At 48.7% G+C, this 16,349-nt stretch overlaps 1 protein-coding gene across 2 annotated transcripts; it reads left to right on the top strand.

Annotated features, from left to right (window-relative positions):
- Positions 1 to 9: 9 nt before the first annotated feature.
- Positions 10 to 13,759, top strand: Tyw3 (tRNA-yW synthesizing protein 3 homolog). 2 transcript variants are annotated; one of them, XM_040751563.1, is made up of 6 exons: positions 10 to 251; positions 2,930 to 3,010; positions 3,972 to 4,070; positions 5,540 to 5,611; positions 7,786 to 7,919; positions 13,327 to 13,759. In XM_040751563.1, exons 1-6 carry the CDS (start codon positions 78 to 80, stop codon positions 13,538 to 13,540), a joined length of 774 nt encoding a protein of 257 aa, XP_040607497.1. In that variant the 5' UTR covers positions 10 to 77; the 3' UTR covers positions 13,541 to 13,759. The 2 variants fall into 2 exon arrangements, with proteins under 2 accessions (XP_040607497.1, XP_040607496.1); XM_040751562.1 differs by lacking the exon at positions 10 to 251 and adding an exon at positions 2,558 to 2,744.
- The last annotated feature ends 2,590 nt before the right edge of the window (positions 13,760 to 16,349 follow it).

The raw sequence follows: 16,349 nt of genomic DNA on the forward strand, positions 1-16,349 counted from the left end.
GTTTGGTCCTCGCCGGCCACCGTGGTCGACAATATGGCCGCGCCCATAGCGTCCACGGGCCCGTTGCCGTCTGGCGCATGGCCCGCCTCGCGGAGTTCGGGCGATGGAAGGCGCAGAGCCTGGGCCGGGCGGACCTGAGCCGGAAGGGCAGCGTGGACGCGGACGCGGCGCCGGTGGTGGAGCGGCTGAACGCGCGGGAGGAGTTCTTCACCACCAGCTCCTGCGCCGGCCGCGTCCTCCTCCTGGACGGGGTGGGTGAGCGGGCCCCGGGGTTGCTCGTCACCGCCCGGCTCGGGCTCGGGCAGTCGGTGCTGCCGGAACGGGGAGAGCGGCGCGGGCGGCCCCAGCCGGGGGGAAGGGGGTCTCCATCCGCAGGGAGCGTGGGAGCTGGGGCAGGGTGGCGTGCGGGCAGCCCGCGGGGCTCACACCCGGGCCTCGCTCCCCGCCCTCCCGGGGCGAGCGTCGCCGGGCCGGCCCGGGCCCTGGGGGGCTGCGGCTGAGCGCGGCTGGGGACACGGCCAAGCCTCGGGCTGAAGCCCCAAGGATGCGTCCTCTCGTCCCTCCTACCGCTGCCCCACCCCCTCTACCGCTGCCCCATCTATTTTTTTTTCCAGACCTTTCCTAATGAGTCTCTGAAACTGTTTTCTCTGCTCCAAACCATCTTGCACATTAGCACGCTTGTCTTTTTTTTTTTTTTTTTTGACCTTGTAAGGCAGGATTTTTTTTTTCTCGCTGGAACTTTGTGACACATTTCCGACTCCAGAAGATCCAATTGTATGCTGTACCAACTCCAGCAGCCGGGTCCCCGCTCTAACTAACTGCCAAAACCGCACTCCTGTGTCCTTGGCGTTCGTTCCTCTCCTGCTTTGGTCTTGCTCGGGTCCTCACCTGGAGTGCAGCCCTGAGAGGTGAACCTGGCCCCGGCTTGTGCTCGGGCAGGTGCCCCCCGGCCGAGCTGCCTCCCCAGCCCCTCCTGGCCTCACACCTTTCAAAGTTGCCTAGGCTGGTCTTGAACACATGCCCGAGACCAAGGAAGCCTGGAACCTGTGATCCTCCTGCCTCAGCTTCTGGCATAGCAGTTCTTCTGTAATGCTTCCCCTGTACCCGCACTCTCTGAGACCTGAGTCCCCCGGCTCCACCCTTCTACCAACACCCAGAGGTGTAGACACCCACTCAGTGACTGCTCACTCTGAACCGTGCTACTCTTAGCACCCTTTCTTGGGCCTCCTTTTGGCTCACGTGTCCTATACTTCACTGGTATTCATTTTCACTCTGACTTATTAGGAAAGTTGAAAACCAGGATAAGAGGAACACAGATGAGCATTCCCAAGTCATGGTATTAGAGTCTGTAAATTTGTTATATGTAGACCACTCACGTGACTCTGAGGTTTACAGCAGCCAACACAAGGTCAAGTACGGGTTACTGAAGTCTACTACGAGCACCAGCTACTCAGAACATGTGCTCCCGAGACCAGATGGCAGAGTACCCTCCTGAGCCCCTGTATAGGTAGAGGTACAGCCATCTCCATGTACCAGGTTCCCTGCTTTTATTTCCAAGTATCTCGGGGAAGGATTTGTATATACCTAGGATTTGCAAATAAAAAATGCTTATGTCACTATTGTAATGATAACCTATTTCACATCTTTGACCCTTTAGTCCTAACTTCTTTACCAGTACAATCTAATGTAGAATTTGTGGACAGAAGTTTCTGTTTTGCCTGGTCCCACACCTATTTAGTCCCAAGTAAACACACAGAGGCTTATATTAATTATAAGCTGTTCGGCTGATGGCTCAGGCTTCTTTTTGGCTAGCTCTCTCTTAATTATTAACCCATTTCTAGCAATCTAAGTATTTCCATGTGGTCTTGACTTACTGGAGAATAAATGCCCAGGCATCCTATCTTCCTGGTGGCTACATGGCAACTCCCTGGCGTCTTTGCTTTCCTCTCTCCAGAATTCTCCTAGTCTGGTAATCCCGCCTGTACTCCCTGTCTGCCTACTGGCTAATGAGTGTTTTATTCATTAACCAATAAGAGAAACATATACAGGACATCCCCCGTCATAGAAACCACAGATTTACGCCCGTAGTGATAAGGAAAGTGTTCAAAGGCGTACCCATCACAGGTATCAGCCAATGGTAGGTCTAATGTAGTGTTGGTTCTGTTCTGCAGGTGCGTCTAACGTAGGGTTGGTTCTGTTCTGCAGGTGGGTCTAACATAGTGTTAGTCACTGTTCTGCAGGTGGGTCTAACGTAGGGTTGGTTCTGTTCTGCAGGTGGGTCTAACAGCATTAGTTCTGTTCTGCAGGTGGGTCTAACGTAGCATTAGTTCTGTTCTGCAGGTGGGTCTAACGTACGGTTAGTCACTGTTCTGCAGGTGGGTCTAACATAGTGCTAGTCACTGTTCTGCAGGTGGGTCTAATGTAGCATTAGTTCTGTTCTGCAGGTGGGTCTAACGTAGCATTAGTTGTGTTCTGCAGGTGGGTCTAATGTACGGTTAGTCACTGTTCTGCAGGTGGGTCTAATGTAGCATTAGTGGCCGCCTCCCTTCTTCGTCCTTCATGATCAGATGCTGTTAGCATGTAACCCTTCAGCATCCTTTTCTTCCAACAAAAACATGACCAAATGGCATGTGACCCCGTGGCAAGCGTACCCACCTACCACTCGTGAGGTCTTGGGCTCCATCCCTAACATCACTGCACAATGGAAGCCAACAAAAAACATGGCCGTGTTTCTGAAAACACAAGTACTGCTACCATTCACGCCCTAAGCTATTTGAGTTGATTTTTCGTCTAGGTTATTTTTGCCCCACAATATATCAAATTGTTTTTATTAATCCTTATGAGTATTAACTTGAGGATAACCCTCATCTTATGCAACGCAGTGTACTTGTTTTGTTAAATACCATAATTAAGTTGTCTGTTGTTTTAGAGCACAAACGATTCTGGGATTCAGAAACAGCACTGCCGCTGGCTCCTGGTCACACACAGACCTTGTGTGAAAGATGATGTGGTAAGTTTTTAATGTTTAAAGGATAAAATTTAAGATCCATTGTTATATTAAATATGTACGGAAAGAATAGAAGATTAACATGTATTATTGTAATGGTTGAAGATGATGAAGCCTGGAGAGCTTTCACTCCATTGGCCCTGCTGGGCTGCAGGCGGCGGTGGTGTGGAGAGCTGGGCTGCAGGAGGTGATGTGGAGAGCTGGGCTGCAGGCGGTGGTGGTGTGGAGAGCTGGGCTGCAGGCGGTGGTGGTGTGGAGAGCTGGGCTGCAGGCGGCGGTGGTGTGAAGTGGCCGTGTGCCTGCAGCTCAGCAGAGCATGCCTCTGAGTCAGCAGCAGAGAGGCTGTAGGCATTTGACACATTGGATCCAAGTCTTCCAAGTCGGTTATTCAGTAACTTTGGCAACCTGGGACAAGTTACGGAAGGAGAAGAAGGGATTCACCCTCTCTGCATTGCTGGCTTCTGTGCCAGAAATAATGACACGTCGCGGATCGATTTCACAGCCTTCATGGCTGTGCTCAGTTGTCTGTTCTCTGAGACTGAAATCTTAGGTGAGCACATGAAAGGTTGTATCAGGCAGGTGTCTTTCCCTGCCCCATCCAATAAATAAACGTAAAGAACAGGCAGTGGTGGCGCACGCCTTTAATCCCAGCACTCGGGAGGCAGAGGCAGGCGGATCTCTGTGAGTTTGAGGCCAGCCTGGTCTACAGAGTGAGTTCCAGGACAGCATCCAAAGCAATATAGAGAAACCCTGTCTCAAAAAAAGAAAAAAGAAAAAAAAGAAGAAGAAGAATATAGTAATGTTTTCAATGGAAGAATGCCAAGAAAGCAGAGGAAACAGTTACTATAGACAATGTGTGCTCAGTGAGTGTGAGAGTTTCCAGGGATGCGGAGGGAAGGTCAGAGGGAAACAGTGGGCAGGGTGGGGCAGGGCGGAGCCTGACGCTGCCCTTTGGTTCATGCAGGTGGCAGCTCTGAAGGGTGCGACCAGCAATGCTGTCCTGAAGTTTGAACCATTTATCCTCCATGTGCAGTGCCGGACACTGCAGGACGCACAGACCCTGGTGAGGTTTCATGCCTGCTCTTGAATTTAGACATCTGCAGGTAAAATTAAGTTTAGGCCTTATGCCACCCTGTAAAATTACTGGGTTTTGGCTTATTCAGCTAATGTTTTGATTTAATTGTTTTCATCTGGTTGGTCAGTCTAGCTATTTATATTGAGCATTAAGAGCAGGGACTCCTGGTAGTCTCTGGGAAAGTAAAACACATACCCACACATGGCCACCATCTTCCTCAGCATCCCACATGTACATTTCACAGGCCCGTGTCTTTGGTTTCCTTGCCCAGTTTTAGGAGGACAGTCTGAGGGACTGCACGTTTGGTGTCTCTCTGTGCATTTTTATGCCTGTCACTGGCTTACATGCAGAGTTGTTTCATTACAAATATAATTTACCAAGAGCACTCGGTTCCTTGCATATCAGAGCAACTAAGGAGAGCTGTGTGCAGGCGCCTCTCACAAACCCCTCTGAGGAAAGCTCCTGGAGGTAAGACTGGAAAAGAATAGAAAAAATTAGGCCTATAGCAGATTCAGATTTCCTAATGCAGAATCTCAGAAGCAGACAGGGCTGGGTGTGTTCCCGGAGCCGAAGGAACAGGGCCTAGAAGGAAGAGAGAAAGATGGAGACCAGGAACCTGAGTCCTGTAGGCCAGAATGAGGAGGTCAGATTCCTGCTGTCAAGGGGGAGTTGCAAGGGGTTAGTGCAGTTGTGTTCTGAGAGCCCAATTCTGCCACAGTATAGTCAGGGTCTCCGTGGAGTGTGGTGGCCTGGCCTGAGGCGACACTAAAGAACATGAGAAGGTGACAGTCAGTTTTAGTTTTTGGTTTATCAGACAGGGATCTGATTTGTCAGGGATCAGACAGCCTGCTGGGAAATAGAAAAAGTGAAGGAGTAAGTCTTAGGTCTGGCCTAAGCACCTGCCAGCCAGGTGGTGTCTTAAAGGGGTTAGTGTAGGAAGCGAATAGCATGTCTGAGGCATGCATCTTAAATGCTGGACGCCTGTCTAGCAGGGATGCCATAATAAAATACCACATAGTAAGTGATCTGGAACAAAGGATGCTTTGTTTCTCCTGTGCTGGAGGTCAAAGGTCAGGGGTGGTTTCTCCTAAGATCTCTCCCTCTGCCTTACTTCCTGTGTCTCTCATGGCCTCTCCTCTGTGGGTGAACTCCACTAGGATCTCTCATGGGGACATCAGCCCTGCTGACTCAGGTTCGCAAGCTGGACACCTCGTTCTGCATTGCCAACACAAACAGTTTGGTCATGTGCTTTAGTGCGTGGTCTCTGGCCAGATGCCTGTTTTACCCTCTCTTGGTGACATCTCCGGAACTGCTCTTCAGGGATGTATAGCAGGCATTACGATGGGGCTCTAAGGCCACACAGTAGTGGTTTTGCAGTTACCTGTTCCCGCCACTTACGGGGCATAACTGGGGATCTGGCTAGCTGGCGTAACTTGGGGTGCTGTGTTTTCTTGCAGCATTCCGTGGCCATTGAGTCTGGTTTCAGGAACTCTGGCATCACAGTGGGGAAGCGAGGAAAGACCATGCTGGTAAGGTCGGGTGGCAAGAGCAGTTCTGTGGGTGTGGCATAAGGTCACTGGAGCTGCCTGTGGTCACTCCTGCTCTTTCTGTCCCTCCTCTGAAGGCCTCATGTTATCCGGTCCCCAGACCTTAGGTGGCAGGCTCTTCCCCCCCCCCCCCCCCAGAAAGTCCTGAATTTGGATTTATATTTGGGTCTGTTTCCTCTCCCCCCTTCTCTGCTTACTTTGAACCTGATTCTCTGCTCTCCTGGCTGCACCATGGGTCATCAAGGGATAATGGAATAAATGTGGTTGTGCCACATTGAGAGCCTCACGGGCATCAAGTCCTCCGTGTTGGTGACCTTGTGACCACAGCTGTGCTTTGTAATCTGAGTGAGTTGTTTAACACCGCTGTCTGCTCAGAGGTCCAGCAGACTCTTCCCTCCTGTTCACGACGGGGACAGCTTGTTTTGTGCCCACTTCCTCAGAAGCGAGTAGCAACAGACACTGCGTGTCACAGAAAAAGTCTGCCAGCCTCAATCTAGAAGGTCCCCTTTATAGATATAAATCCTATATCTTCTTTGTCTTTTCTGGCCAATCCAGTCCATAGTAATTTCCCCCTTTCTGATCTCCTGTTGTGTTCACTGTTTGTGCAGCACTCACTATATTTGAGCACGTCAAATTCCTGATATTCTAGCTCTCCTGACTCTATTTTTAACACATGGCTTATTTCCCCTATAGAGGTGGCTTACAAAGAACTTAGGAAACATCTACACAGTAAACCAAAGCCTTCGCTCCACAACGATTCTGGTCCCCAAGGGAAAGCGCAGACATTTCTTTACCTTTCTCTCCTTTGTCCCCCGTGTGCAGTTAGTCACTGGTCTGATCATGTCTGCCTCTGTGCCAGCCAGGCCCTGTGCCTGAGTCAGAGCTCAGCATGCATTTCCTCTTTCTGTGGTTGGTCGTGTCCTGTCGGCTGCCTTCCCCAGCCCTCCCTGACCTCTGTGTGTGTGTGTGTGTGTGTGTGTGTGTGTGTGTGTGTGTGTGTGTGTGTGTGTGTGTGTGTGTGCGCGCGCGCGCCATGCTATGAGCACTTTTCACTTGTGTTTGTGCGTGTGTGGATTCATGTGCTCTTTCTGTCATAACACTCGATTTGCATTGCAGTTCTGTGTGGTTGTCTCTCTTAGAGACAGAAACTATGTAGTTTTCTCTTTTCCGCTGGTCCCCCTGGACCGGTTTCTCTCCCACTCTTGGGTCCCTGCAGCCAGAGGCTGATACTAAGTGTAATTGTTTGGCCAGTGGCTCAGGCTTATTACTGGCTAGCTCTTTCTTATAAATTAACCCATTTTTAATGATCTGTGTATCACCTTGTGTCTGTGGCTTACCTCTTTGGCGGCTACATGGCTTCTCTGTGACTCTGTCTTCTTTCTCTCCCTAACTCTGTTTGGATTTCCCCTTGGCTCTGATCTGCCTGGCCATTGGTCAAAACAGCTTTATTCATCAACCAATAAAAGCAGCATATATTTGCAGCCTACAGAAGGACCTCCCACATTGGGAGCGAGGCTGTGTTCCTTTGGGGGTCGCCTCAGCTACAGAGAAGCTCAGTAAAGGCTCACTATGTGAATTTGTATTCTTCAGTACTGGTGGGTTTTGTAGGATTTTTGCTCTGTCCCGACCCTCTTCCCAGCTTTTGGATGCACAGGGGAATAGATATGCCGACTGTTTCCTCGACAGAGTTCCTAAGGTTGGCAGCCCGACTGTTGAGCAGGCAAACTTTATTAGATCACAGACAATATGTCACCACAGTGCTGCATTATGGAGGGAGCATGGCTTGCCCCTTGCCATAGTCAGCTCCAGAGACTCGGATTTTTCCTCGAGTCCTCTACGAATGGTTTGTTTCTTTCCTTTAAACCATGGGCTGAAGCTTTCTTAGCTGTAGTGGGATTGAAACTGTTCAGAGTTATTGAATTCGTTGCTATTACCCGATTCCCTGAAAAAAGATGTATAGATGCCCTTCTGGAGAAGACACTGCAGGTGATAAGAAATCTGTTTCATCTCTTTTGATTTGTTTGAGTTTAACTAAATTATGTCACATCAAGGGCCTCCATGCCCTAATGGGCGTTAACTGAGCCCTGTCTCAGACCTCTCTCTCTCTCTCTCTCCCTGGGCTCTGTTCTTCATGTCTATGCTGCTTTCTCTTCTAGGCTGTCCGGAGTACACATGGATTAGAAGTCCCCTTAAGCCATAAGGGAAAACTGATGGTGACAGAGGAATATATTGAGTTCCTGTTAACTATAGCAAATCAGAAAATGGAGGAAAACAAGAAAAGAATCGAAAGGTAAGATAATGATTTATTTCTATGTTATTCATATATGCCTATGTCATTCTTGAAAAACAAGTTTGTAATCCGAACTGCTTGTGCAGTTGTATACCTCCTGTGGAAAGAAAGATGCTTGAGGCCATCAGTGTGGCTGGAGCATGCTGTTGATGGATACTCCAAAATTGCAAAGGAGGCTTTGCAGAGACAGCTAGACGTGACCACCAGGACACTACTACAGAGAGAGTGACCAACCATTTGGGAACGTCTCCAACAGCTGTAGGAACACACTGAAGGGAAGTTGCGCACACTGCATCTTAGACCCTGGGATAGTTCAGCAGGCAGCGGTTGCCATAGAGCCAACATGGAATTGTGTCATAGGGAGGAAGACTGGGTTTCCATTCACATCTCTCTGTTCTTGCTCCTCCACTGTACCATCTGGCAAATGGGCTAATGCACAGCTCCATTTTAGCAGGGTTTTCTGTGAACACTGCCTGCCATGTGGGCAAACTGCGCCTCTGGATCCTCCAGTGAGGGTGTACATGTGTGTTTTGGCGTTTGAGGGCTTTGTGTGTGTGTGTGTGTGTGTGTGTGTGTGTGTGTGTGTGTGTGTGTGTGTGTGTGTGTGTATGTATGTACCAAAGCATGCTGTGGTGGAGGTCAGATGACAACTTTGTGGGTTACGTGGGTTTCAGAGACTAAGTTCGGACCATCAGATGTGTGTGGCAGGTGCTTTTACCCGTGAGCTGTCTCCCTGTAGCTCACCAGCCCAAGCTGTACATTTCCAGGTTACAGAGTGATGGGCATTTTGACCTTGTTTGTAATTTCCCTGTCTCCCATCCCATCACTGCCTAAATATCTCTTCATTCACTTTTCTTTCCATCTTCATTGCCTCTGTATTTATTCAAGACCTGTGCAGCCCCCATGCCCCAGACCTGATCTCAGAACGAGACACAGGATATCTGTCTCTCATGTCAGTTTTGGTGTCAACGTCGTGTCCATACACTGCAAAAGAGACCCATGCCTGAACCCCTTAACTACCTAGAGATTTCCACCTGCAGCTAAGACAGAAGGGGCCAGTGATAGCAGTGGGATCTAGTCCCCACAGCGGCCTGGGTTCTCCCCCATCCATGCCACCAAGTTCCTCCACTCAGTCACTCAGTTCTACCAAGTCACTGTCTTTTTTTTTTTTTTTTTTTTTTGATTGTGTCATCTCTAACCTGGGGAAATGCTAGCTCAGAGAACCGTTTCTGATATCATTGAACAGCGTGTGCTTTGTGGCAGGCCTTGCTCGGTGACTCTTGTGGGCTTTCAAGACAGGAGAGCCCTTCTCTTCATCTCCACCTGGAAGCATAGAATTCCTAGAATTAATGAAGCTTCCCCTGGAGAGCTGTGTGACCTATGCCAGACGAGACGCAGGGACAGAGGCCGATTCTTCACACACAGTGGCTATCTCAGAGCATTGTCGTAGGCAGATACTTGTTTAGAAAAATTGCTCATAAACCCTGGCCGCAGAGTATGGACGTTCTAACCAAAGTGAATCTTTCAGCTAGTCACCTGACACATACCACCAGACTGCAGACAAGAACTGTACACAGATGCTTACGGCCAACAAAGTTTAATGTCTGTAGGCGGCGCTCCCCTGGGGCTGTTTGTGCAGACACAAGAAGTGATGGCTCAGTTTCTCTATATTCTGCACTGAATTTCAACAAGATTATAAATATAGCCCAAGACCAACTAACTATACACCTGGGGAAGTTAATTGAGCCATGCTCACCAACCATAAAATCAAATTATGAGTTGAATCCGTTGACTCAAAAATGTATTTTGAGATGATAGTCTGCGTGCCGCTATCAAGAGAGCTAGACTCATCATATAAAATCAGTGAAAAATTAAAGAAGGGTAAAAAGTGTCTTAAGATCCTGATTACAAGATTACGTGTGAATTCAGAGCATGTGAGTAAATTAGGGTGCTCCCCTGGGAGCTATCTGCACATCAGCCAGATGCAGCGACAGAACGCCGGTCTTAGAAGAAGAAAGGCCGTCAAATCAACACCAGTGGGTGAGCATGGGGGCAGGGACAAGTCATCATGGTTCAGATAGCTACAAGAGTCTCATCTCACCACATAGTTAGGAGCTAAGTACTTAAAAATATTTTGTGTGTATTGTTAGATGTGTGCATACATACATGTGGGTTTGACATATGTGTACATGGCATGCTCATGTGTCAGTGTGCATACATTTGCATGAGTGTGATGTCTGTTTGGTCACGTGTGCACACATGTATGAATGAGAGTAGTATGTGTAGTGTGCAGATATGTACATTTTGTGTGATAGGTATGTCTATGATGTGTGTACAAGCTTGTCTGTGTATGTGTGATATGTGTGTATGTGTAGTATCTGCACATATGATCAGGTGTGCCTATGTATGTGTGGTATATGTGTGTGTAGCATCTGCACATGTGTACAAGTGTGCCTGTGTGTGTATGGTATCTCCACATGTGTGCCGGTGTGCCTGTGTATGTGTGTGGTATCTGCACATGTGTGCAAGCATGCGTATGTATGTGAAGTCTTGTGTCCTGCTCTCTCACTGTCTGCCTTGGAACAGGGTCTCTCACTGAACCTGGGGCTGGGATGGGGACAGACAGCCCTAGCTGCCCTCCAGCCTCTGCTTCTCACGGGGCTGCTGCAGGCTCACAGACAGTTGCGAGCCTTTGATGTGGGTGCTGGGATCTGAACTCAGGCCTTGATGCTTTTGCACTGTTACTCGTGAGCCATCTCCTCAAACCCTAAAACACTTTTAATAGAGAAAAGGTCATGGTCATGTTTGTGAAAAATAGCTCCCATGCCTGCTTCTCTGTGGGGACTCAGCCGGCAGAACAGCCGAGAGCCTGTGGCATCTGGAGGCTGGAAGAGACAGGGACCAACAGACACCAAAAACTGTTTCAAACATAATGATTTCCAGGTGGAAAACTCCAAGTTTGTAGATCTGCCTCCGGAGGGGTCTCTGTCTGTTAACACCAGGTCTGGACCTGGGTCCGACGAAGCCATGTAGCCCTGACTAGAAAGAAGTTACCCATGCTCTTCTTTTCGTCAACTGTGTAATAACATATTAAATGAAACAGAATAAAGGGCTGAATATATTGGCATATAATATTATTAAGAATAAAGAAATCAGAAAGGCAAAGTAATTGAATCTGTTTCCAGTGGTTGATTTTTTTTTAATCTTTTTTACTGTGGTAAAATATGTGTAACAGAAATTTCCCATTTTAACCAATGGCGTTGTGTGCATCCGCACCATTAGAAACTGTCACCACCATCCATCTCCAGACTTTCATCGTCGTAAACAGAAGCTGTGTCCACTGAGCACGGCCTCCCTCTCTATCCTGCAGCTGCTCTGAGCATGCCGTTTTCTGTGTGTGAGCTTGGCTAGTCTACCACTTGGTTGTGCAATCTGTCCTTTGTTATTCTACTGCCTTAAGTTGTGGTGGTGATTTTGTTTGTCACAGTACTGGGTATTGAACCTGAGGCCTTGTGCATGCTTTATAAGAGGCCTACCACTGAGCTACATTCCCTGATCAGCCAACCCTAGGGGCTCTACTGTACTGTCCCATGCATCAGTCACTACTCCTTTTCAGACTGGTAACCTCCATTGTGCTTATGGGCCACATTTAGTTTCCCTGTTGTTGCTGGGGACTTTTTGTGTGTTTTCACCCCGGGACCACCCATGGAGTAGTCCATTGAGTTTTCTGGCCTACTCAACTCAGAGGAGATAGAAGGGCACAGTGAACAAGGCTGAAGAGATGCGTGGTCTTTTTTGATAGGAAAGGTGGAGAAGTGATCTTTGCTCCTCCATCACTCCGTGGATCTAACATTTGACTCCCAAGCTTTATTGAATAATAAAGCATTAGAAGAAGCCACAATACCCTGCAATCTGTTGACAGACAGTTGCTTACAGCTTTCACCTGTGGGGAATGTCGCTGCCCCGAGGACTGGCCTCCAAACACACACTCATCTCCCCTCAGTTCTCTTGGGTATGCACTCAGAACTGGAATAGCGTAGTAAGTCCACATTTAACTTCCTGAGGAGCCACACCCCGCCATCCATGCCATCCATGCCACGCCCCGCCATCCACAGCAGCTGCACCGTCTTGCTTCGTCACCAGCCGTGAGAACTCCAAGCTCCGTCCTTGCCAACAGCAGCAGGGTAGTGTGCGGAGACGCCTCAGTAGACTCTCAGCTTGTGTTCTCTGGCGTTTCGTGATATTCAGCACATGCCGTATATCTGTCATCTTTACTCGCGTCTGCTCAAGTCCTTGTCCAAGTCTTAATTGGATTGTTGTTTTCCCCCGAGTTGTAGGATTTCCTCTGTGTGCTGGATGCTCAGCAGATGTGTGATTGGCAGGTCCTGCGGGCTTCCTTTTCACTATCAGCAGTGTGTTTACATGAGTTTTAGATCCTTATGAAGCTATTTGTCTGATTTTCTTTTGTTGCCTGTTTTTGGTACTAAGCCCAAGAAAGAAACCATTGCCAAATTCGGTCTGGTGACGTTTCCCTATTTTGTTGTTGTTTGTTTGAGTTCTTGTATTTAAGTCTCTGCGGGTATTTGCTGTAACTAGCAGGTGCTCTCAACACCGGTAAGTGACTGAGTAAGTCAAGCGTTGCTAAACTTTTCTGGCCGTCCTTTTGTCCGCTGCCGCTCCCATCTCTGCTCCACATCAGACGAAAACTGCACAGCTAACCCATCCCAGCGCTGACCTCAGTCTCTCCTAGGTTAGACAGTGTGGTTCTTGTCACTAGGACGCCAGAAATTAACAGTGTCCCATGTATTGTCATAAAAGAAGTAGACTGGGTGAGGATGGCTATCTACGTATGCATTCTTACAGAAAGCACTCGCGTAGACACCCGTGAACTGCGAAGGACTGCTCAGCGCTGTGGTTGAGAAATGAGGCCAGGGTAGAGCCTTAGCTTTTGCAGCAGCGCAGCTGGGCATTCTGATGGGCACCGAGGAACTGCAGCTCTGTCCAAGGAATGGTGAATGCCCAAGACGGGCCTGGGAGTCACCGAGTCTCCAAGAGGAGGTGCTGTTAAAGTCACCAGAGCAGTTAGAAGTGTGGTGCAGGGAACCTCTGCCAGGCCCTGGGGCAAGGCTTCTAAGAAGATCCCTGTGGTGGAAGGAGCTGAAGGAGAGAAGGGGGCTTGCCTCATGCAGAGACGGGAACAGCACTGGACCAGATGGGTCTCTCTTAAAGAGAGAAAACACATTTTTATAGTGATGAAGGCAAAGAAAGATTTAACTATTTGACTTTATGATTTGTAAGGCTAGGACACGACACCATCAAGCATAAAAAATAGATCAGTTCTAGGTGTGTTTCAGTCATTCACTTTCAGAATGCCCATATATGTAACCATATATTTAATTATTTACAGGTTTTATAGCTGCCTACAACATGCTCTGGAGAGAAAAGCCACTTCCAGCTCACATTCTGAGATCCAAGAGAAAAACAACGCACTCTGTACTCATAAGACTAACAGGAACCAAGGAAAAGCTCGTGACCCATCTGTCACTGAAGACTATGAGAAGGAGCTGGAAGGCGACGATGGCCTGGGGATCAGTGCTGCATTCCTCTTGGAGGATGACTAAGGTCCGGCACTGTTCGTGTCCGACACACTGTAAAGCTGCTCTTCACAAGAGTGCCATGGTCTGTATCAGCCCTGCAGGGGCAGAGTCAGTTTCTCTGGCCTAGAGAAACTCTTACGTGTAAATCGCTTTGCAAAGTAGCTTTGTGTGTATTTGCTCTTTGAATTTTGTTTTGTTTTGTTTTGTTTTAAAGCATTCCACAAATAAACTTACAGATTTTAATGCCTGTCTTTTTGGTTCCTGTGTTTGTTTCTGTGAAGTGGGAAAAGCAAGACTAATTCCCTCCCGAGGCAGTGTCGGCAGCGTGAGCCTTGCAGTGGGAACCGTAGAACGACCTCTCCTGAACTCCAGCTTATGTAATGTGAAGGTCTGAGTTTGCATTTCTTGCCGTGAAAAAGTGTTTCCTCCCCACTTGGTCTTGTGGATAAAAATGGCCAATGTTGTTCAGGGAAACACCTGAGCCTTCTTTCTGCTTTGTCATCACCAGAGCTTGCTCCTGGTGGCCCATGAGACACATGGGGGTAACTTTTTCTAGCCTCGCTTGGAAATGAGCACTGAGATGCAGATACCCTGTAAAACAGAACAAGTGTGCTAAAACAGCTTGCTGACTCAGAAGCCCTGGGCGTGAGCTCTGCTGTCAGAGGTCCTAATCAGCTCCTTGGGTTTCCATTTCTTCTGCACAACAGAAATTCCAACTCCTGCTGTATTCACACTTCAGTGCGACTGGGTCAGATTGGAAGTGGGAGAACATTGACCAGCGGAGTCCACTGTAGTGTTACGACGTATGCTCATTAAAAAGGAAGGTGACTTCATACACACTTTCAAATATACCAGTCAAAAAGATGACACTCGGCCATCACAACCGGAGCATGATGGCAGCAGAGAGCATCTCCAGGAAAAGATAACACTCGGCCATCACATGGCAGCAGAGAGCATCTCCAGGAAAAGATGACACTCATGCCATCACAACCGGAGCACGGTGGCAGCAGGGAGCATCTCCAGGAAAAGATAACACTCGGCCATCACAACCGGAGCACGGTGGCAGCAGGGAGCATCTCCAGGAAAAGATGACACTCGGCCATCACAACCGGAGCACGGTGGCAGCAGGGAGCATCTCCAGGAAAAGATAACACTCGGCCATCACAACTGGAGCACAGTGGCAGTAGAGAGATCTCCAGGAAAAGATGACACTCGGCCATCACAACTGGAGCACGGTGGCAGCAGAGAGCATCTCCAGGTTTGACAGCAGTGACGGAGGCAGTCACACTCCATGCATAGTCAGGAAGCAGAGAGAGGTGGTCACAGGTGCTTGGCTCCGTTCTCTTTATTCAGTCTGGGACTCCAGCCCGTGGGATGAGCCACCCACATCAGGGTGGATCTCCCCTCCTCAGTTAAACGTCTCCGAAAACTCAAGGACACCAGAGGTTTGCCTCCTGAGTGATCTTGAGTCTCCTCCAAGTGACAAAACTGTCATCACAAGTCTAACCTTTGTCTATCTGATGCCCCAAGCACGTTACCTTTATCCTTTTATTAAGATCGATTTTATTATTTTTAGTTGTATGTATGAGTGCGGATTTGCATACATGAGCACAGTTGCCCATGGAGGCCAGAGGTTTCAGATACCCTGGAGCAGGCAACCGTAACACAAACACATCTGGTACATCATAGGTGATTCCAGATGCTGGCACACTGACAATGAAGGTCAATGAAGGTTAACCATAATAGTCATCTTTATTATGTATATACATATATACATATATATGAATCTAATAAAATCAGCTCAGCACTTTGGTCACTCACTCCCTTACTCAAGACAGCATGAAAGCAAGCCGCACGGTCAGAGGCTGACAGACCTGTAGATTTCTGTGTGTTCACTGGGTGAGCAGGGGGGTCTGGTACTGTCCACCATCTTTATACTGCTCACTGCTGGGGTTTCACTCTGGCACCATGTGCCGCTATGGGAGTTGACCCTTGCACTGTCATGACACTCCTGAAACTGTGCAGCTGTGCACGTGTGTGTGTGCATGTGTGTGTGTGTGTGTGTGTGTGTGTGTGTGTGTGTGTGTGTGTGTGTGTGTGTGTGTGTGTGTACAGTTTCCCTGCCAGGTAGGGAATTGAGGCAGGGAAAGGAAACTTAGTTCAAGCACGTCTGGGGCATGTCTTACTGAATAAAATCGGGATGATCCGCCAGGCACGTGGGTAGAAGGAGGGACGAAAAGTAATCAGGGGCCACCCTGAGGCAGGGCACCTGAGCTGCAATGATACACACCGCAGGTTTCAGCCTCTGAACTAGAAGGAAGTTCCCGCTTCCCCAGGCTGGGGCAGCCACTTGCTCCCAAGGCTTGAACCCTCTGCACCATGCAAGGAACGAGCTAGTATCTAAGAGGAAGAGACACAAATGTCAGGCCTGCTGAGACACAAGGAGGGGGCAGGTTGTGCTTGTGGTTCTGAAGTTCTAAACCAGCGAGCGACCCTAAGTTCTCAGCCATGTTGCGGCCAAGCTAACGTGGATTTGTAGACTGCTTCTGTCCTTTCGTATCCCTGTCCTTGATAACGGCTGGTGCTCAACAAACGCCTTGCTTTGATAAATGTTTTGTGGCCGGGCGGTGGTGGTGCACGGCGCATGCCTTTAATCCCAGCACTCGGGAGGCAGAGGCAGGCGGATCTCTGTGAGTTCGAGGCCGGGCTGGACCGTCAGCCTCCAAAACAATACAGAGAAACCCTGCCTTGTAAAACCAATAAATAAATAAATAAATGTTTTGTGTGGATGATTATTCAGAAGCATTATTTAGTTTATTATTTAGAAACTCAA

Source organism: Mesocricetus auratus, unplaced genomic scaffold (genome assembly GCF_017639785.1).
Source record: "Mesocricetus auratus isolate SY011 unplaced genomic scaffold, BCM_Maur_2.0 Super-Scaffold_100009, whole genome shotgun sequence".
Taxonomy (NCBI): Eukaryota; Metazoa; Chordata; class Mammalia; order Rodentia; family Cricetidae; genus Mesocricetus; species Mesocricetus auratus.

What these genes read in the sequence shown, in the direction of transcription:
- Tyw3 (XM_040751562.1), top strand. Translation starts at nt 2,568, where the DNA reads ATGCTGTTAGCATGTAACCCTTCAGCATCCTTTTCTTCCAACAAAAAC. An exon ending in CTTGTGTGAAAGATGATGTG is followed by an intron (nt 3,011 to 3,971) that starts GTAAGTTTTTAA and finishes TGGTTCATGCAG; the next exon opens with GTGGCAGCTCTGAAGGGTGC. An exon ending in TGCAGGACGCACAGACCCTG is followed by an intron (nt 4,071 to 5,539) that starts GTGAGGTTTCAT and finishes GTTTTCTTGCAG; the next exon opens with CATTCCGTGGCCATTGAGTC.